Source organism: Sitophilus oryzae, unplaced genomic scaffold (assembly GCF_002938485.1).
Source record: "Sitophilus oryzae breed Bouriz unplaced genomic scaffold, Soryzae_2.0 scaffold_778_pilon_pilon, whole genome shotgun sequence".
In the NCBI taxonomy this organism is placed as follows: Eukaryota; Metazoa; Arthropoda; class Insecta; order Coleoptera; family Curculionidae; genus Sitophilus; species Sitophilus oryzae.
In genome coordinates this window covers 38655-62340 of record NW_022147393.1, presented here as the reverse complement: position 1 = coordinate 62340, position 23686 = coordinate 38655, and the positions used below count along the sequence as shown (strand labels likewise).

The window sequence follows — 23686 nt, the reverse complement described above, 5'->3', positions numbered from 1 at the left end:
ATATATTCTGCTGCCCTCTATATATTCAAACAGAAACCTAACTATAGAGGTTTTCGTTATTCTTTGTTAGACAGCGCTGAATCAAATATTATGATTCATGAATTTTGACAAGTTCATTCATGTCAACAGAAATGTCAGCAATTCTGATAAATAATAATGCAGTTTTTAGTTTTCAATTTGTGTTTAATTGTTAAAAACATTTATGTTTGTAATTTATAGTTTGTTTTATGCGTTGAAGCCATGGCTTATGTTAATGTGAAAGATTGGCCGGTAGACCAAGTTATGTACTGGTTGAAAGGTAACCTTTAAAAAGTTTTGTTAATTTTATTTATTAACGCTCAAAAAAATGTTGTAGGCCTGGATAATGTAATTTTTCAGTACCAAGCCTCATTTTTGAATAATGGTGTTACCGGGCAACATTTATTAAATCTACGTGCAGAAGATTTGGAGAACCTGGGAGTAAAAAAGTTAGGTCATCAAGAGATTATTTTAGAAGCCGTGGAGCATCTCAGAAATATTGTATGTGTTCCACATATTTCTAAATTAAAGCTAATTAGTCCTTTTTAGCATTATGAACTTAACACAGAGAATTTGCAAATGCTTGCTTTGAAGCTTTCATGTGCAGCTAATTCGTTATACAAAGAACTTTTATTAGTAGATGAAAGGAGTGATTCTGTGAAAACTCAAGTTATGTCAGATGTTCATAATATAGTGGCTGCAATAAAACCTTTAGTCTTATGGCTTGATAGGTATTTAATAAGTTGTTGTTTTAATATTTATTTTCATCTTTTTGATTTAATTTTAGATCACCTTTTACGGGTGACAAAGACTATTTAGACAACAAAAAGGAATTATTGCAATTAAGCTTTGAGATGGCCTATGTTGCACATAGGGGAAAATTCTCAGAGAATCCCGTATTAGATATTAAAAAAAGTTGTGAAAAACTTGCAAAAATAGCTGATCATATTATACAAGTAATTTATATTTATACAACTAGAATCCAGCTTTATATTTTGAATTTTAGGATATATGCGACCCAATGATATTACAGCCTGCATCTTTAGATTTAGCAACGTTGAAAAAGAAGGAGCAAGATCTTGGCTTTTATATTATGCCTAATTATCATCCCATACATCAAATTGTTGATATTAAATTTGGTTCTCCGGCTCATGGTAGTACAAAAATTGAAGAAGGTAAGTTTTCTTTGTAGTCTGTTTGATCTGAATATAATAGTTGTCTTTTTAGGTGATGAAATAGTACAGGTTAATTATCAAACAGTCGTTGGATGGCAGGCTAAAAAAGTTATGCATCTGTTACAAGAACAGTCGCCAGAAATTGTATTGACATTAAAAAAGAGACCTCGGCATTCAAAAGTTTATGGTCAAATCTATATGAAACCGTATAGATTACCCAGTAGAAAGAGAGGCACCGAAAACTGGTCAAAATGGAATGATAATTTACCCTCCCCAAGGTTATTGCCAATTATTGACTTGCCACCTATTACAGTAACAAAGTAAGTACCTTAATTAAAATTATTAAAAAAATTGTTAGTATGGATTCTAATAACGGAAGAATTTATTTTAAGACTTATCTAAACTCATCGTTTAACAGGATTGTTTGAATGAGATGTTTGTTTTACACTTCTTATATATAAATTAATACACCCTGTATAAATGTGCCAAATAGTGCCAAAACATTTTCAAATTCAGTTTCTTTTTATAAAGTAAATGCTGATTTTTAATTTTTTGATTGTTTCCCTATAACTTTTTTTCTTAATTTCATAATGTCATATTACTAGGTTAATTGAAGAGGTGGCTGCAGTAACCAGACAGCTCCATTTTAACCAATTTTGCTAGCCAAAGTAGGCAGCTCGATTCTTACTATAACCAAAAGCAACAAAAAATTCTAAAAAGATTTTTTTACCTGGAATAATAAATTATAATACAAGTTAGATCTTCTGAAGATATCAAAATATTTACTTCTTTATTTTTATTTTTAGAATTTTCACAAACTATACTTTCTAACACTTTTAGAATAATTATATAATAAATTTTTTGTATACTTGCTATTTAAACCCGTGTATTTGTATACACTAGTTGTTTACGATATTCTGCTATGGTGGAAATACAGGCGGAGAATGCACCAACCTAATAGTAAATAAATCGTAAATAAATTCACAGTTATTTGATTATTTCCAGTTAATAATTTGGACACACAGAATAATGTGAAAACTGTAGTACTCATGTAGTCTAGGTGACAAAATCCCCTCAATAAAAAGTCATCTAAAAAAATAATAAGAATATATGAAAAATATCCTTTTACTTTGCCAAATTTGTAATTTACTTATTTGTTATAGATCTGAAGAGGAAATCAGTAATGTTGAAGCTGAATTAAGCAGTAGTGATAGTGAACCTCCAGATAGTCCGCTGGAGGGTACTTTTCGCATGTATCCTATTAAACCTAGACCTATTTTGCAAAGGAGGAATACAATTACAGGAACGACACCTACCAACAAGAGACCAAACACATCAATTGAACAGGTAAGTCTGAATTGTGTAAATGCATTTAATAAATAATCATTGAGTAATAATTTTATTTCTATCAATGGCTACATTGTTAGAAAATGTTTTATTCTTAATATTATTAAGGCGCGTTTACATCTGAGCAGAACAGACTGAGCCTACACGAATGTTTTTTTTTAATAATGAGCCGGAACACTGTGACCTGTGAGGCCTACTGAGTTTGTCCCCTTTCTATGTGTGCGCCCATTCTCCTCCCTATACCCTGCACTAACTTGTGCATGTCCTTGATAAGATGGTAGCTTTGAATAAAAAAGATACAGGAAGGAGCATATCAAAAATCTTAGATAGAACGGGACGGGATTCTAAAATGGCTGACTTAAATTTCAGTTTATCAGGACTGTCCTAATCTTATTCAAAACCTGTAAAAATATGATGTAGGGTAGATTCAATAATTTGTTGTTTTATTTTACGTTGTCAATAAATGTTGGTAGTTATTAAAATTGCTATAAAAATATATGTTTCTAATAAAAATAGATAAGTGATAATAATTATTTATTAACACAAACATCTGATACGCTATTGAAGCTGGTAAGTCAAATTGATGTATCTAAATTCTTTAACATCTAATCTTTTACGAATAGTAAATAAAAGCAAAAATGCAAGAAAAAATATAAAATATATAATTGGTTAATTTTAAGTGAATTTCATAAATGATCGGTGTACTACACGTATGTACATATATTATACAGGGTGGTCCGAAATGTATTCCGGAAACTTCGGCAGCATATTGCAGATAAAAATAAGAAAAAAAATTCGTATAAATATATGTCCTAAAATGCTTTGTTTCGGAGATACAGGGTGTAGAAGTTTCATTTTTATTTCGATTTTTTTCCAAATAATTTCTGAAGTAACGTTAATATTTAGATGAAATTTGGTGTCTAGGAGATTTTTGACATGAGAAATTTGAATTTGATGTCAATATGACTCCTATTCCTAGGGGGCGCCACCTACATGTGTTTTAACTGTTTTAAAGAGTAATAACACAAACTAAATTAGACAGGTACGAGACCTTATGGGATTTTTTGTATTCAAAAAAGGCTATGTTCGGTGGTATGCACCTAGACGCGTTGACGTCGGATCGGGGGCACCGGGCAAAATCCTATTAGACCAAACAAATTGTGGACGATGACGTCAAATCGTCCCCGCAGTCCCCGCGGTCGCCGCGCGACTCTTCGAGCTTGAGCATTTCTTTCACGCCTTTGATACGCCGCACAGTGAACCGAGTATATGGCAGCAGTTGGACATTTCCTTTTAATCTCATAGGTATTTTTATAAATACTTTCTTAAGAATTATTCTATTCAATTAAAAGTATTAAATATACTAGAAGTATGAAATTAAAGTTTATAAAAAAACTATAATAATTTGTTTTATAGATTTTCTGGATTCTGAAGGATTTTATTGAAGATGACCTTTTGATATCTTAAGGCACAGAATATCTAGCTACGCAACAGAAAAATACTCGAAATGAAAGAGCTAAAATTGCACAAATAAAATACTAGATGGCGCGACAATATCATAATCAGAATATAATTGGAAATTTTCAACTTTCGGTTTTGGATCGACGTAGATCGACGGCACGTCGACGGCCTTGAAGCTCGGCAAAATATGCACAGTTGCCAGATTCAAACAGATTTTAATTGGCATCCCATTCTTTTTCTGGTGTATAATAATTTCTTTCTATTCTTCGTTTCTTGTCAGATACACTTATATTAATTATTCGTTTGGCTTTTAAAATTAGAATAAATTAGTAATAAAAATAAAAAAATAAATTAGAAAACATATGCTCTCAAAATACATTTTTAATATACATTACTTATTATGTTAACTAAGAAAATAACTTTAATTACCTTTAAAATTAATAATATACAGGGCGATTGATAGTGATATTTATTAATGCTGAAACGTTAGTAATGAAATATACGTTTAATAATAATGGAAATGATTTATTAAAATGCAGTACCAAAAATGTTAATTGACTAAAAAAATACTATAATAACAAATTTTTTCTGTTTGCCATGTTATTTATATAGACCTAGGTAGATTTTAAAAAGTGACACAGGTACAATTAATAATATATTAGTTCGGCATAAAAGTTGCTGTCACGACATCGTACAATAAATTAAAATTCGTAAAATAAATTAAAATTATTAATTAAACAAATCTTTATAATGAAACACAAGTATATCAAATTTGGGCCCAATCGAACGCCAGGAAATGGTATCGTAAAATGGTACTACATTATGGTACCCTTTGATATGCTTCATGGTACCATAATATTGTAATGTCATCAAAAATACGCAAGTATAGTCAAATATGAGCCCAATCGAACGTCAGGAAGTGGTATCGTAATATGGTACTATATTAAGGTACCACTTTATATGCATCATGGTACCATCATATTAAAATGTCACCGAAGATACTTACTATACCAAGTATAAGTCCAATCGTACGCCAGGAAATGAAATCGTATATGGTACTATTATGGTACCTCTTGATATGCTTCATGGTACCATAATATTACAATATCACTGAAGATACGTAATATAAATATACTAAGTTTAAGCCCAATCGAACGCCATGTATCGTAATATGGTACTATATTACGGTATCACTTGATATGCTTCATGGTACCATAATATTGCAATGTCATGAAAAATACGCAAGTATATATCAAATACCGTCAATGATACCGAAAAAACGGCGTCCAGTTGGCTGGGAAAAGACGATCGATGATATTTCCCATATAAATTTACACATAAAATGACAGTGATTTTCATTTCATAGCCATCGCTAACGCCGTTTTTTCCCGATCATACGGTATGAACACAATCGAACGTCAGGAAGTGGTGTCATAATAGTAGAACAATACTTATTATATATTGTCGCCGAATTACAATCAAAATTTAGGATTCAGGTAGAATCAAACGTCAGGAAGTGATTTTAATTCAGCTCGTAAGATTTAACTCCAACTAACATAGCAAGTTAAATACTTAAACGTTTGAAAAAAGAGCTCTAATCTATTTTAATATGTTTAAATGATGTAGCAAATTTGAACGTAGGCTTTATCAGGAAGTATTACAATATAAATTACACAATGGCAACACTGCATAAAATTCTTTTAAATTTCTTTTGTAGAAAACTGTTTTCTTTTAAATTTATCGCCCTCTGTTATGTAGTAGTGAAACTACCGCATCAAAATATCTGATTTGGAGACAGGCTTTAAAAGTCTGTCTCCTTTTGAGACCTACGATTTTTTACATGTAACGAGGCTTCTGTTGCGTAGCTAGATATTCTGTGCTTAAGGGTTGCAACCTGAGGTAGCAATTTTTGCTGAATTTATTAAATGGGAATGTTCTTTATTACCTGCAATGGTTTTCTTTTCGCCAGAGTTTTGATAAATTATAACAGTTATTAGAAATCATTAGTTTATGTTTAAAAATATAATTTTTAAATTATTTTCTGGTTATTTTCTTTGAGGGGTGCAGACTGGGGCAGCATTTTATTATGCATTTAATATGTGAATATGTTTGTCTGTTAAGGGCAGATAAAGTTTGTTTGGATTTTTTTGTAAAATAGTTTAAAAAAGCAAATTAATCATCCACAATGCTACTTTAATCATGGAGTTAAATTTAATTTCAAAATACCTATACTTAAAAATTAAGTAAATATTAATACTAAACCATGATTCTTATTTTCACATAAATCATTATTCTTATTTTCACATAAATCATTATTCTTATTTTCACATTATTTAGACAAATGTCCAAAGGTTAACACAGGCTTGTTTCACTGTAGGTGCCGCCCTCTACAAGTAGGAGTCATATTGACATCAAAATCAAATTTCTCATTTCAAAAAACTGCCATATACCGATTTTCATCCAAATATCGAGGGTAGTTCCGAAATTATTTGAAAAAATCGAAATAAAAATGAAACTTACATTCTTATCTCCCAAACTAAGAATTTGAAATCAATTTCAAATGTGTCAAATGTATCATCAAACAGAACTGTCAAAGATCCCCACCCTAGGGCCCTCTCTCCGTCTACCATGCATGAATATATGTCTCCAAAAAAAATCCTTTATAGGTATTTCGCCACTGCACTGCAAGAAAATCTACAAAACAAAATAGTTATTTTTTGTAAACACTTCTGCGTTAAACCTAAACGGACACTGCTTGTCAGAAGTTATGTTTACAGTTATACAAATTTGCCTAGCAAAGAAAAAATGCTTAACGTTTGCAAATTTGTATAACTGTAAACATAACTTCTGACAAGCAGTGTCCGTTTAGGTTTATCGCAGAAGTATTTACAAAAAATAACTATTTTATTTTGTAGATTTTCTTGCAGTGCAGCAGTGGCGAAATACCCATAAAGGACTTTTTTGGAGAGATGAATCCGCCACATAGGTATAGACATTTTTTATGAATACATGGATAGCATTATACTCCTTCCTTAATCTTTATTCAAAGGATAAAAGCATTGTTTCTCCTGTTCTAACCTTGCTTCCCCAAATAAAAAGTGTCTCTTACGATCAAGAGCCTCGCAGTTACATATTATGTCCTCCGCTGTTTCAGGATCTTTATCGCAGAGTCTGCAGCAAAGACTTCCTTGATAATAGGTTGAGCTTATTCAGTTAGCATTTCACGTGTCAAGAATTTTGTCAAAAATTAACACTAATTATCGAAAGATTAAAAAAGGATAGAACATTTCTAAACACAATAAATTTATTTAAAAAAATATTTTTTGTCGAATTTTAAACTACACCATTTAAAACTCATTTTTACTCAATACAAAAATAAGTTACCATCTTCTAAGGCCAGGCAGTAAGCGCCATTAAAAATGACGTCTAGGGCTTGACCTTGCCAAAATTATTATCGATTGTCATTCCCCAGCCGTCTTTGACGCTGTTTTTTTATTGTATGATATTTGTTCAGTGTGGATGTTGCTTAGTGAATAGACATTTAATAGCTGTACTATTTTTAGCGGTGCAAATATTCAAAACGCTATAATTACAATAAATTGCAATAAGCTAAAAATGATGTCAGATAATTTCAAATAAAATTTTGCCGACAATAAATACATATTAATATTGCAATAAGCGGGAGGCAATAATGGTGTTTAACAAGAAAAAATTCGCACTCGACCGTATTTAACAATGATAAGGGAATTATGTTGAATTGTTTATCTAAAGAATATTTGTCGCCCAGTAAATTGTAAGTATCCCTCGCATCCTGTGCCGATAAGACCGTCTGACTGGGCTCCCGTTTCGATGTTTAGAACAAAACTGGTCGTAAAATCCGGCGATTTATTCCCGGTTTTCGTATTTTGAGTCATTATCGGCCCGTGTAACAATGTTTAGTGTCTGAATTGAAACGTCCTTGAAAGTAGAAGTTCGGTTTACTCTCTCCCGTTTCACTTCTACGCGTAAGTTATTTGTTTATTTTCGTTTATATTATGCAGTCATTTATTCATTACATTTTAATTCTGTTACTGAATATGTTTTATACATTTACTGTAAAAAAAAATAATTACCAACTTTCTTGTTTTGATTTATTGTATTTAGATGCATGTAGAGATTAAGATACTTAATAGATGTTTAAATAGAGATTACAGCTATTACATACAAAGTTATTTTATTATGCATTTTATTATATATTTGAATAGATTTTTTCATCTCTTTGTTTATATTTTTTTATCATATTTTATTTGTATTTTTATCTATCTATTATTTTCAATTAAAATTAAAATTGAATATAATAGAAAATACGCACTAAGCGATGGCTATGAAATGAAGATCGCTGTCATTTTATTTGTAAAATTATATGGGGAATGTCATCGATCGTCATTCCCAAGCCGACTGGACGCTGTTTTTTTTTCGATCATACGGTATATTTGTTATTTTAGGCTTATGGCGTTCATCTATCTATCTTAGCTTGTTTATACAGGGCGAGTTTTTAGAAAAGCAAATATTTTATGATTCCAACCCCAGAAACACGTCTATGACTTTTTTTGTGAAAAAAATGTTAAATTTTTAAATTGTCAGTTAAAAATATAACATCTTGCTAATATCGCAACATAAGTTGTTTAAATTTAGAGAAACGAAAATAAAAAACAAAAAAATGTAAATTTATGTTTAAGAAAAAATTATTTCTTTTTTAAAATTTTCAAAGTAAAATAACTAGGTTATTTTGGACTTATTTCACGTAGAATGTAGAATGTTTGGGAAGGGGGTTAATCATCACGACCTTACACCTTATTGTGTGTCTCCCTCTCTTGAGATATAACGAGTCATACAGTCTCAGGTCTCAGGGTTTTGACCAAAGCCAGTATCTGAGACAGCTGAGGTGTTGTGTTTTCCCATTTTTCCCACAGAATCTGCATTCGCCGTTGTTTTTTAGCTTAAATCTACTGAGGTGTTCATTTTTTCCTAATTATACAAAGTACACTTGACTATAAAACTAATTGGCAACAAATTAATATTTGCAAATCTTTGGGAAGATTGCCACCGAAACAAAAAAAAACATTCTAAATCAAATAATTCATATTATTTAAAAAACGGCTATTTTAGAATCTACTGGTTCAATTCTCAGTAGTATTTTACTTGTATAGGGTGCTCCAATAGTAGAGGATGAACTGAGGTAGAACTGTTTTTCATTTTTCTAAAATTTTAAAGATTGAATGCAATAAGAGATAAAAATAACTACAATTTTGCAATTGTTACTTTTGTTATGTACAAAATGGCAAGGTTAATTACTCAATCCGATGTTTCGGCTTTAAGTGCCCATCATAAACTTGATTGTAATTATTGTACTAGGAGGCATTGTGGCATATTTTTATTTCTCTGAAATAATGTCCTTTTAATTTAATAAAAGGATTTAGCTATGGTTTAAGGAACTTACGTTATTAATTAATGTTTAAACTTAAATACAATATGACAAGAATATTTTTATGAAGGAAAATGCAGATTACAGAAATTCATCACTGTAAAGAATAATCTTTAAGGTCGCCGCCCAACATTGCTGGACGCGTGGAGCGAAGCTTAGCGTATAATAGTAAAATACGCGTCAAAACGCAATACGCCTCGCCTCTATGTGGTGCCACTTCCATTTACTTCAATACATTTAAACGCTTCGTGCTCCTCTCCGCTCTACGCTACGCTGTACGCCTCATGTGGGGCCACGCACTAAAATAGCAAATATTGTAAACTATGAAAGAATATAAAATAACATTTATATACTCTATTTCAGTACTGGGATTTTTTGCAATCGTGCGCAACCAGCAAGCAATCGTCTAGTTTCTACGACATAGACAAAGCCAGGTTTGAAGAGGAATCACGTATTTTGAGAGATAAAAGTGCATCTTGTAATGTAGGCTTAGATGTCAGTCCAAGGCCAACAACAGTCATAGGTTTATCGCGTAATCGTAGAAAAAAGAGTCTCAAAGAAAGCTTCAAGGGAAAAGATAGAAGTGAAAGAAGTAGCACCAAGAAAAGGGTTAATTTTGATGATGCCAGTGAAGAAATGAAAAATAGGAATGGGTCTTTGGCTAAGATCGATAATAAACTGGATTTACTGGATATCAAAATTCACGATACTAATTTAAATGAGGAAAAAAGCGTTAGCGTCAATAGTTTGTCTAGTGTTCATAACGAAACTATTAGTTTTATTGATGAGGGGCGTGATTTAACTGACCGATCTAGTATGGTTTCGACTTTAGATAAAGAAACGTCTTTAACACAGACAGCTTTTAAAAAATAACATCGAAAACAACAAAGACAATGGCAAATTACAAAATATTGTCGTTAGAGATCCAAGTTTAGCTGAAATTAACGTTCACAATATGATTAAAAAGTTCGACGATCAGAAGAAGATATCTCCACCTAAACCTAGAGTAATGCCTCGAATTCAAGCTAGGAAACCTCCCGAGATACCTACGAAACCTGAAAGTAAGAAACCGTTGGTTCCTCCGAGGAGTTCTACAACTAAATTAAGAGGGAGATTGGACAAGAGCCATAGTACACCTGCCTACGATTTGACAGACGAAGAACCACCACAGCAGGTAGAAAATCCTCACATTAAAATTGAAAAGCTTCCTGACGTTATTCCAAAAATTTCCGAGACAATTCCTGAAAGTTCGCCTTTAGAGAATTCTGATGGGTTTTTTCCGGCCGAAGAAAAATCCAGTTCCGGGTAAAATGAAACTCCTAAAAATTGTTATGATGATCAACATATACGGAACTTCAAGAAACATCAGTTATCGTGGTTTCTCAGGGATCTTTAGAGAGTATAACAGATTCGAATATAGTAAGAGGCAATATTCTTTCGGATGTAGATTTACCACCAAAACCTCCTCCGCGAAAATCTATAGATAGTATAAAGTCAGTCAATTTACCGGAAAGTCCTAAACCAGCACCACCGATACCCCGAACACCCAAAGGTGTCCAGTCGACACCAAAGAAGACTTTTGATTTTCCTGAAACCAACGTCGATATTAAGAAAATGGGCAGCATGCAATCTATTCACTCTACAGATTCGAACGATTACCTGGTTCCGATTCAGGTTAAGCAATCGTTTGATTTGCAGAGAAGTTTTGGCAAGACTTCCTCTACTCCTAAAGGCAGAGGGGAATATGAAGGGGACGCGGGAAGTCCATTAAAGAGTACTCCTTACGATGTACATAGACATGCCGAGAGTAAAGTTTCTCCCACCAATAGTATTGTTAAAGCCATGATATCAAACAAACCAAGGTCAGCGAAGAAAAGAATAATTTAATTGCAAGTGTTATAATTTTATGCTATTACCTAAATATATATTATGAGAATATATTGCTAGTACCGTATTTTACAATAAATGAGGGGAAAGTGAAGTCAAAGAAAAGGAATAGGAATATGAATCTTGCATAAGTCTATCCTTTTAGTTCAACAGGATTTTCGTACGCATGCGCCAAATAAAACGATCTGATTTGTCTACTTCATCGTTAAACGCTGTCACCTGCCCGCGCACTATTTTAAATTCTAAATATTAATAACGTATAACATATAATTTTTTTATTGCAAGATTTATTGCAATTACTTGGTAGATAGAAACTTAGAAAACTACTTCTATTGGTTAGTATGAAATAAATCAACTAATCGCGATTAAGATTGAAAGCTGTTGAACGAAAAGGAAAGCCTTATGTGGATTTTGCATAGCTCCATCTCAAAATTTGAAACTTTACAACATTTGACTTTAATTTCTGTTCTTTACTAGCAATATATTCTTATAATATATTTGCTATTACTCAGTTAATAACACATCTATTATGTCAATCCTTGTTATTAAATATCATTTTTTTAATCAGAGCGGAGGAGAGTGACAGTAAATGATCTGTCTCCTCCCGACAACCAGGGATACCTATACCAGAGGCTTCGTGGCAAGCACAACCAGAACGTGCATTGGGAGAAAAGGTGGTTTGTGTTATTAGGAAGTTAATTGTATGGTTACAAAAAATAAAGATTAAAAAAAAAAAATTATCTTTATTTTTCTCTGACTGATTTTACGGTTTCATTGGCTAATGAAGTAAGTAATCTCGATAGTATTATAATTTTGAGACATTAATGTATTTGTAATAAATAAAAATTAAATAAACAAATAAATGATAATTGTTTGCAAGTTGAAGCTTGTGGTTCTTTGATATCATAATATTAAAATGTCTTCTCATAAATAAGTGCCTAAAACATTTTTAATATTTCTCCTGTCAAAAACTTCTCTAACTCATACAGGACAGACTATAGTGCGTATTACATAAGTTTTTCTGTTTTTCGGTTTCCTTAAAATGTGATTGAGTAATACAGGGTCAACCAAAATTACAACATACATGTCAATCTCAATTTATACAAAGATGTTATCATAGGAGAGGATATCATATTTTATATTATTAGACTGTTATAAATTCATAAAGTCCATAAACTAATGTCGACTTTGATAATAGCTATACTAATTGTCACTAGCAAATTGCCATGGCAACACCAGCTTGATTGTCATTTTATTGAAAAATCGCTTTTTATCCAAAATCTGAGCCAGATCGGTATAGAAACCCTAATATAGTTTGAAAGGGCATTTGAATCTGCTTGACTTATTTTAAAAATACATAGTGTTGTATTTGAAATAACGAAATTTTTAGTGTAAAATAAATATTTAAAATAAACAAGCAATTTTTGATACCCCTGTATACTTAAGGAAATATTTTTTTAGTAAGTTTATTTTGGCTTCAAAGTCAGCACAAGAATTAGCTCTGAAAAGTAATGTACAGGGTGTTGACAAACTTTATATTATAGCATGCATATTTAAATATCATTAAATATATCATAAACCTAAGCATTTAAACATATTAAACCCTTACAATAAAATGCCTTATTTTATGCCCAAGAATCCAAAATGAAATAGTAAATACCATGGGTGTTCCATAAGAAAAATATAATTTTTTATAGATCTTAGTTTTGACACCCTGTACTTTGAAAATAATTTGAAATTATGCACATTGCCTCTCTACATATACCAATAAAAATTTTGTTTCTATTCTATCTTTCCTTCGTGATAATCACCCGAGGCGAATGAGGTGCCGCCCTGTATGTTTTTGTTATTGGACATTCTGGATTAATTTTACATAAAATGTTTTTTTTTAGAAATTTAATAATAAGATATTTCCCTCAACATTTCATTTCTCTTGCAACTTTTTTGGTGGTTACTTTATAGAAAATGTGTCTGATGGTGAAATATCATCTTTTAAAAATTTAAATAAATGTTTTCCATTCTAATTTAACAATTATTTCAACTTTAGGTAAAATCCAGATCAAACGCGTTCCGAGTATACCACACCGGTACTGTATTCTATTTTTCTGCTGATGATCCTGACACTCTACAGGTTTGGATTGATATGATTCATACCGCCTGCCTTCATCATGACGCTCACTCTAAAAACCACGACGACAAGTTGTACTCGGAAACTGACGATTCTGATACAGAGAAACCTAAAACAGTCACTCCAGAGAAATCCGATTCGTTAAAAAAATTCGGATCTTTAAAAAAGTTTAGTTTGAAAAAGGCCTCGACCGATACGCCGCACACTGGGAGCACCAGCCTCGATCGAAAATGGTTCTTTAATAAATCCAGTAGTAATACAAAGAACAGTGTTCCAGTTCCCACATCTCAGTTTAGGTCGTACCGGAAAGTAAGAAACGAACCGACGCATGCCAGTGTTCGAACAGGGAATTTTACCTCTCACGTGCCTATTTTTGGTCCTTCAAACTTGCACCAAGCGCAGAACATCAGCGTTCCAAATCTAACTGTGGAACACATTATCAGAACGCCACCTTTAAGCAGATACCGCAACAAAGCAAAAAAGGGTTCAAACTACGTTGCGTGCAAGTATCCACAGCATCTGCACCCGTAAACGATTTCGGCCTCATCTCTTGTCGTTCGGTTAGTAAAAAAGTGCGAAATATCCGGCCAGTTAATCTTGCTGGATATTTTGTTATACATTATAGAGTTGATGAATCGGCAGTCGGAAGAGAGCAGAACCAATCCCCATCGTGAGTTTGAAGAAACTAAAATTGATTTGAGCATGATTAAAGCAGATGTCGTCTATGGTATGTATATGGTTTTCGACTGTTAATTTTAAATTAATACAGAATCGATCGAAATGGCAAAGATATGCCATATTCCATTACGAGACGCGTTATTTTGACAATTTTGACATAATAAACGTGTCGTTAATGCGCTAGTAACGTTATCGCATGCTGCTATTTAGATACAATTCATACCAAATAAACTTTTAGTCACGTGATTAAGCTTGACCCGCGCGGCGCAGCGTTGCCTTCTTCTATAAATTTCCTTTTAATCAAAATATTTTAGGAAACAAAAATAAATTAATTATAAATATATAAACAGTTATTATTTACATCAACAAAACTCACTTTCTTAACAGCGCTTAAGGGACATAGAGGGCCATTACTACCGCTTTCTCGTTCAAAATATTCTACTAAAGTTGCGATGAGTTTTTTACGGCTATTAATCTGTCTTGTACACTTCGCACTAAAAGAGGTTCTAAAAAGAACAATGTTTGACTACAAGGTAGTGCTAGTAAACATTTTCAAGCTTAAAGTATCACAACATTATTTATTTAAACCAAAAACTCGTAACAAAACAAAAGTGTCAAAACGAATGAACAGTGTCAGGAAATAAATAAATAAATGCGGCAACTTGACATTTTTTAGAGCAGAGCTACCACCTGAATCCCCAGCGCGAAATTTAAATTATAGTTAGTCAGCACAGCGCCAAATATGTCCATGGTTGGCGACAATGAATTTAAAAATCGCGCGCTCGATTAGGTAACTAAACGTTTAATTGATATGAAATATACAGACACGCATTTGACATTTCTTTTGATTGTATTTATGTTATGACATTTCAAAAATGTTATATTCAGTTATTGTTACAATTAAGTTCTGTATTTTAAAAACAAATAATCAGTATTAATCAACTGATGAGAAAATCAAAATGTAGGCCTAATGTTTAATCGTTTGTCTTGACGTTTTCGTACTACGGGATAGTACCCTATTCATTATCCTGTTTATCTATGACGACATAGAGGTCAAACTGAAGTTAAAACAGGGTAAATGTTTTGGTATATGGGCAGTTTGATCCCCAAGTTAATAGCAGGGTAATTATCAGAGACTTAGACATTACATTTACAAGAATGTACTGCTATAAATTACTTTCTTTTCTTTTATCAAAGTTCTGTGTATAGTAGTGCGAGCGCTAGATTAAAATTGGTCATGGCCAGTGATATTCATCGCCTTTTCTTCAAATTATAGAGGTATTTTTAGAAATGCAAACAAATTATAAAAAATACGGCTGAGACTATCAAAAGGTTGACCTAATAACACTTTGACGTTTAAACTAATACCACAGATTATACAGATTATAAACTTTGTTTTTTCTTTATTGTTTTTCGTGGTTCCAATTTTCGGAATCGGGCACTAGTTAGGTTACTAGTTTGCGCACATAGGACGCCCACTTATGGCCTCTAAAATTGTGCACAGCGCCTGACCGGCACAGTTATTAGAGAGATATCGGAAAACCGAATAGCGTCATGCAGTATTTACGCGTACCTTATCATGGCTACGATATGCGCGAGTCAATTTTTAACGCAACACCCGCTAATAACGTTACCGCCTGACGTAATTTGCGGATCAAGGTAATTTATTAGGTAATTTGATATTTAAGTAGCTGGGATTAGTTTTAATTAAATAAATATGGCCCAAAATATAGATTCCACCTCTTCCAATATTAAAGAACCTATAAAGAGGCTTATGTTTACAGCAGATGACGACTTAGCCCTTATAAGAGAATTTGTTGCTTGTTGCCCTAAACCCACTGGCAGACGTTGAACAATAAACCACTGGAAATAAGCACTTTAGCCCTTTAGTTTTAAAATACCTAGTAAACAAAACAATTTCAAAGTTTTAAATTCAAAGTTAGGTTAAGTTTAAATAGCGGACGCGACGCGAACAGAATTCTTTCCGATCCGATAAATATAAATGAAGAGAGTTAATACCACCTCACGCTATTCGGTTTAGAGATATCTCTCTATTACGCTGTTTATTGTTATTTTACGCGAGTTTATTTTTGCGCACAGGAAATTTTACTCGTTTGCACATCGTCATAAAAAACAATTTTCGTACCACGAATTAGGGACAGGCATTTTTATCTGCATACTTATAGGATACCTAATCTGTGCTAATACTTCAAAAGTAACCTTTTTCCAAAGCCTACCATGACTTCACTGAAGCGTCGTTTCTTGTTCGCTGTCATTGGCATTTTAATTATTAGATATTAAAACATCTGACATTATGGTATTCTTAAAAATACTATACTGTAATAAATTAGTCGTTTTTATTTTATGCTTTATTAGAATGGTCATAATCAAGCGTTTTCGTTTTTATTATATTTTTGCTAGGATCTTCTGTTTGAACAAATATATCCTGATTGGTTTTTTTCTGGCTTTTTAAGCATTTATTCTGCTTTTCTGTGAGCTAAAATTACACATATTATTGCTCTTAATTTTTTTGAAGAAACAAGCAATATTTGTGAAATTGTAAAACAGCGCCCCTTAGCGTCTTAAATGCATATTGTTAGTTTTTGTGTGGTATAATATAGAGTAAGGAACGCTGTTTTTAAACCAGCCCCAGTTTGTTAGATTCCGACTATCCAGTTCGGAGTTATTAACATTTAAATTAAAACAGATCTAACCTTCCCCCAGCACTTCATTTGGTTCAAACAGAAAAAAACCAAAATTTACTTAAGTTTATAGCGCCATTATTTATAGTACCCCTTATTCCCTTATCTAGGCAAAATTTATGGTGGGTTCATACAGCCAAATAAAATAAAATAAGAATAAAATAAAATAAAATAAGAAAGTTGGTTATATGGGATACCGTACATGCGTTCATACAGCCAAATAAAATAACAAATAAAATAAAAAGTCTTTATCTTTTAACTTCTTGTTTTATTTTATGTGTTATTTTATTTTAAACGGCTTTGCGGACGCTTAATTCTAACCTACAAATATTTTCAGTTTGGATTTAATTTATTTTATAATTTCACATAAGTAAAATATATAATATAGTAGGCAACGAACAAATAAATATACTATAAATAGTAAAATTACTATAAACAATCGTAAAAGTTAACTTTTATCCAGCCTCATCGTACTGCGCATGAGCAAATATATATTTCTTATTTTATTTTATTTGCCTGTATGAACGCACACAAATAAGAATTCCTTATTTCTTATTTTATTTTATTCTTATTTTATTTTATTTGGCTGTATGAACCCACCTTTAGTAAAAAAATAATTTTCTTATTTCCCACAGCAGTTGCACCCTCTAGCGGCAATTCTACAAATTTGAAAATAATTTCCAGCAATTTCTCGTGACTACTTTAATTTCTCTTCCCGCAGGCCTTACGGCTAGTACTTTCCGAGGGATAGACGAGATCTATTGGTAGTGAAACTTTGCACTTTGTCCGGCAATTTTTTTAATTTAAATATTTAAAAATTTTCATAGTGAATCAAGTTTTTAATTTTTTAACTTAAATTGGAAATCGATTTAAGGGGAAGTACCAATTAGAGTTCAACCAAGACCTTCTATCGATGAACACGAGGATGTTTTTGGAACTCCCCCGCTTTCTCGTTCTGCATCTCAATCAGAAAAACACGAATCTAGTAGCTCTTGTTTTGGCAAAAGGTTAGGTTCTCTGAAGCGGAGCCAGCATAAAGATGAACATTCCGAGGGCAAACTTTTAAATTACCCTAGAGCCATAAAAGGATTAGAAAGCAAATCTAACCGAAGTTTACCTCGGGCCTTGAAAATCCAGGAAGGGCCAAGGTATATTCTGTTTTTTAAATTTAAAGTATGATACATTTTATTAATGGTTTCAGGGACTGTGATGAATACACCATTTCGCATTTACATTATTCTTCAGATAAAAATTTGTCTAGAAAAAAAATCATACGAGAGATGATTTATTGTCCTGAAACAGTAAACGAAAGCCAGTTTGCTCAAAATCGGATTTTGGATGATACCAAAGTCAAGAAACGCCGAAAAAGAGTGGGAAATTAAAGAGACAAACTAGTTTTTGGTTCCGCAGAAAAGAAGTCATCTAGGTCACTTCCAGGGTTTACTAACAGGGTTGGAGACTCTTCGCGGTAGATTCAGTTTAAATCTCCAGATTATTTTTTTTATGAATAATTTCTTTTTTAATTTTTTAGAGCAAAGCTGAAATCTAAAGCAGTATATCCCAATATCCTTGCCTTTAGGTCCAGAGAGAAACAAATCCACTCCAAAGCTGGCCTTTTGAATTGAATATTGATGACAAACAAAGCAAGAGCACTGGTAAACTTTCAAAAATCTTCAGTGGCAAGGCGGAAAAGAAAGAAAAAACTTTCTTGGGCTCACCTAAACTACATCGAGCCATTTTTGGCAGGTCCAGTGGTGCTAAAGAGGGGGCTTGGACTCCATCTAGCTCACAGGTAGGAGGTTTAATTGATAGTTGTTTTAGAGACATTAGTTGCTCGCTCATTATCAGCTACCATCATTTGTATCAAATTTAAAACAAAAAACATCTCCCTTTAGAACATTTTTTGTAATGGCAATGATTGGAAATAAAAGATATATATCGTTTGTTCGCACAGCTTATAATATAGGTTGTGCGAACAAGCACTAGAGGCGCTGCTAGTCATTAAAAATATTAATTTGTTTTTTTTTAAATATGTCAATATTTTTATTTCGTTGTGTTTTGTGAATATTCGGTGTGTGATTTTGGTAATTTCCTCTTTAATTACTGGTGTATTTGTACTTATTTTACCAAGTGAATTTTATTTTAATTATTCATATTTAATTGCAATGACTTCCTAATTGCGACAACAAAAATGGCAGTTTTTTTCGTTTTCCAAATCCCCAGAAAGATTCGAATTGTTTTGTACTTTTTTTTCAATTTATAGATATGTAAAATACAAAATTTATAATAACATCAATAATTGTTTTATTTTTATAAACGTTCGATCGTGTATTGATATAAACATTTTTTTATTGTGACAAAATAGGTATATTAAAATTAAATTATATGTTATACAGGGTCGCTGATATGTATGGGAACGGTCGATTATTAGGTAAAATATAAGAGGTGCCGCAAAAAGTTAAATATAAAAGTTATAGAGTTTTTAAGTATCTATTAGCGGGTTATAAATTTAAGTATAGAGGGTCGGTCATAAAGTCGTGGCATATCAGTTTCATTTTTTTTCAATGGAACCCCCTGTATATTATTGCATATTTCGGTTCTTCCTTCAATTCTAAGCAAAAATCGCATACAATGTACCTCAAACCAACTTTTTCCGAGTTCCTGAAGACGCGGAGCACGTGTTCCTTTGTGTGCCCACGTCTCAACTTAATGCGTAGTCATCTGGAGGTTGTCCTCGAACAGGCAATTCAACCAGAGACACTAATTGATGCGATGCTTTCTCCGGAGGCATCCTGTAACGCGACCAATACTTTAATTAAATTATTAACATAATACACAACGAAAGTGCTTCAACACCTGCGTTCTATAGAGAGAAAACGAGCCAGCAACAAGAACGGTTACAGGAAGAGAAGATTGACTTCAATTAATGGAAGGCAAGTGCAATTGCTAGATCCTCTCCCTGCGAAGTAATGCCTAACGGCGGTTTCCGCGGGGGCTGCAGAGGCCGGAAAAAGAGGAGGTTTTTAGTCGGTATTGAAACCTGAGTCCGACATAACATGCCAATCATCTGGCTCTGAGATACGCAAATGTATTTTCCTACCCCTATAAAAAATCTCTGCCATACACATACTCAGTAACATACGTATGTCGCGAAAAATAGCTTATTATCATTAAGGAGGCGTATCTTAGAGTTATCGTTGGGGGGGGGATGCAATATTTGTTTTGCCTATTCATATTTTCTTTTTGGTTACAGCAATCAATTTCAATGTCGCAAAGTTCAACGTCACTGGATAAATCCCCACCCATGTTGCCACAACAGCACTCTGCATCAATTAGGCCTCACGCCGATTACCCAGGTCTAGAATACCCGCCGGTATTCCAACCCGAGACGTATTCTCTTTCGGCCGATCCGCAAACCAGTTTAAATATTTTTAAGGAACAAACAAAAAGCGACGACACAGACAACGACAGCACGTCGAGCTTGATTAGCTTTTGTTGGATATTGCCAATATGTAACAGCTAAGTACAATAATTAGAAATATATATTATTTTATATTAAGTTTTTTAATATATACACATGTTATGCCGATATAGTTAGAATTGCTGACTTTATATAGAATAATTTAAGGTTCCTAAATTTAGCAGGGTGTACTTTTTACGTCCTCATCTGCAAGTGGAAGAAATGTATCTATGAAATGGTTTTATACATGTTTGTATCTTAAAATAATTCTTGGTATTTCGCCCACTGTAAGAAAATTTACAAAAATAGTTATTTTTTTTACTAATAGGTAATACAAAAAATTTGCCGAAGTGACAAAAATTCTTAACGTTTCGGGAAATACACCTCTTCCTATCGTCGGAAACAGAAAAACAAGAGAGAAAAAATATATTTAAAATATCCAAATACAACTATTCAAAACAAGAGATATACTTCCCGAAACGTTAAGCATTTTTTCCCGTTAGAGCAAATTTGTTTTATTAGTAAACCACCGCTGACAAATTGGTCTCCGTTGGATTAACGCAGCGGTGTTTACAAAAAAAGAACTATTTTTATTTTTTTTTGTAGATTTTCTTACAGTGCAATGGGCGAAATACCCAGAGACTTTTTTTGGAGAGATGAATTCGCTACAGAGGTATAGATATTTTTAAATGTATCTATATTTAGTTATGTCACCTATAAAGAATCACACAATTTTTTTATGGATTGATAAAAAGTCAATGCTTATTAAAAAAACTCCTGTTAATTATGCCTACTTGATCATTTTTAATTAACATTGCGGCATTATTTTATGAAAATGTTTTCTCAGCAATTTTTTCTCTTTTTCGTATACACAATAAGGTATATTTTTATAAATTGACTTTATTCTTTACAGACATTTCATTCTTTTTGCTAAACTTAGTACCTTTATAGGTAATTATTTTATGAAGAACTCTATTTTCTGAATAGTTATTTAAATTAGATCATCAATTTTGAGGAGGTAATAATAATGCATTGTATACTATTTACTATTTCTGATATAAATATTTAGTCTGAATTTAACCACTTTAAAGTTATTCTTGGAGACTTAAATGAAATTAAATATAAAAGAATGTAAATTATATGAGTAATAATTATCTTATAATCAATTTCCTATATTTAAAATTAAATTCATGTAATATATCTCTATAGGTCATACCAAATAAGCTTTTAGTTACGTGATTAAACTACTTTTAATAATAAATAGGTTCTTTTAATCAAAATATTTTAGGAAACAAAAATGAATTAATTAAAAACATATAAACAGTTATTATTTACATCAACGAAACTCGCCTCCTTAACAGGAGAAAGTTTTATAAAGGGTTGTTATTATTGCCGCCTTCCTATTAGATATATTTTAATATTGATGCGATGAGTTTTTTGCATCTTGCAAACATCTTGTACAATTCGCAATACAAGCTTTTCTAAAAAGAACAATTTTCAACCGCAAGGTCTGCTAGTACAAAATTTTAAGCATAAAATATCACGACAGAATTCGCTTTAAGCAACAAATCGTAATACAAAACTAAAATGTCAAAACTAGTCGAAATATCAGTAAGTAAATATGACAACTTGACATTTTTTACAGCAGAGCTGCCACTTGAATCGTTAGCGTAAGATTCTCATTTTCAGCCCGGCCGGCGCGCCGAATATATCGATGGTTGGTAACAATGAATTTAATTATCGCGCACTTGATGACGTAACTAAAAGTTTATTTGGTATCGATAGTATATAACTGCTATTTTATTATTTTTTTTATTTTCAATATTAAGTAAGAATGACATTAAAGTTTTTGTAAAATATAGAAAATTGGTCATGGTAAATAATTAATTAGCAAGCAGAAGCGCATGAAAAGGAGAGGTAATGGGGGTAATTATTCCTCTTAGGATGAACTACTTCCATTACCCCTCTCAGTTTCAATCTCTAGATGCGCCACTGTTTGCGAGTGGCATTTCTTGTGATCTTTATAAGTAAAACTTTTTACAATAAATAGATAAATTTTGTTCAGTGAATACATATTGATTAATTGTATTATAAATGAAGAGTACACGTGAAAAACGACGCCTGTCCAAAACCAATAAATGTTTAGGAAATCGTTTTTTAATTTAATTTACGCATATACTTAAATTGTTTTTCCCGAGTATGTGGTATTTTTAAATGCTTGTTTCTATTATTCCAGTTTATTTAGGTACCAAAAGGTGTAGCTTTTTAAGACGGAAAATATTATGCATTAAAACCAAATGAGCGAAAACCGGACTGTCATAGTTTTCCCGTGTGGTTTTCAATTGTTTTGCATCACAAATTCTGTAATTTTTTTCTCAGTTTACTGAATTTCATTTCTGACTGAACAAAAATTTATGTTAACTTTTGGACTGACATAAATCAAAATTAGGTAAAGCCCCATACTCACTATGCGCCGATGTGTCGATTTGATATGCGTATTTACACGCATAGTGATTATTATCTGGTCCGTCGATGCGATTTGTGAGTTCCTTCGAAAATTTGTTCATTGTGTTCTTGATATTTCTTTTGACGGTTCGCACAAAAATCGATATGCCGCCGAACCGCCGCACAATCCATCGCTTCGACGCATTGACGCACGAAATCGACGCATTAACGAACCGCATTAGCGCATAGTGAATATGGGACTTAAGCGTGTAAGTAAATATTATTGATAATTATAAATTTTGTTAAGCAGAGACGCAGTTAACATGTAACGCTTAAAGCCTGATATTCATGCATCCGTTATCCGTTGATACGATGGTCCGACGGCGCTTGATTGGTCATAGCGTTTTCGCGCCACTTTATATCCGTAAATTACTCACGTCCACGGAGAAAGATCGTACCATAACGTTTTGACTTTTGACACTTTTTTGACAATAATTGAATCATTAACATTAATTAAAATTTTATGTACAGGAGCTAGCCGTCAGGAAAATGATTTATTGTAAGAAAGGTCTAGGTTCTTTTAATTTTATCTTTTTCTATGGCTCTGACCAAAGGCGGGCCGTCGGGTGTCGGTAGATACTGCGGGTTCACTATGCGCATCACTCTGTACAGGGTAGCCCCATTTTCGTGGTTTATTTTTGGGGGGCGATTTTCTTTCGTTTTTTTTTATTGAAGTAGAGATTACAATGATGCGATTTTCCAATTACTTTGCTACCCTTTTTTATGAAATAAATATTGCAATACGTTTGTCTCGGCCTCCTTAGTTCGATACAGAGCGAATTTGTTGAAGCGCAGTAGTGAAACAGATGTTGAATCAGATATGGATGCCGCAGTAGTGAACAACACGGATTATCGGCAGCA

General features: G+C 32.5%; 1 protein-coding gene across 1 annotated transcript; it reads left to right on the top strand.

Annotated features, from left to right (window-relative positions):
- Nucleotides 1-133: 133 nt before the first annotated feature.
- LOC115888511 (CNK3/IPCEF1 fusion protein-like) lies at nucleotides 134-20409 on the top strand. The gene is given in 18 exon segments (XM_030908260.1): nucleotides 134-298; nucleotides 356-519; nucleotides 568-749; nucleotides 806-974; nucleotides 1025-1193; nucleotides 1246-1513; nucleotides 2357-2540; nucleotides 9829-10323; nucleotides 10433-10770; nucleotides 10812-11358; nucleotides 11923-12138; nucleotides 13400-13964; nucleotides 14106-14207; nucleotides 17735-18008; nucleotides 18062-18230; nucleotides 18415-18474; nucleotides 18476-18652; nucleotides 20114-20409. Coding segments are annotated over 18 exon segments (4407 nt in total). The 5' UTR covers nucleotides 134-240; the 3' UTR covers nucleotides 20384-20409.
- Nucleotides 20410-23686: the final 3277 nt, after the last annotated feature.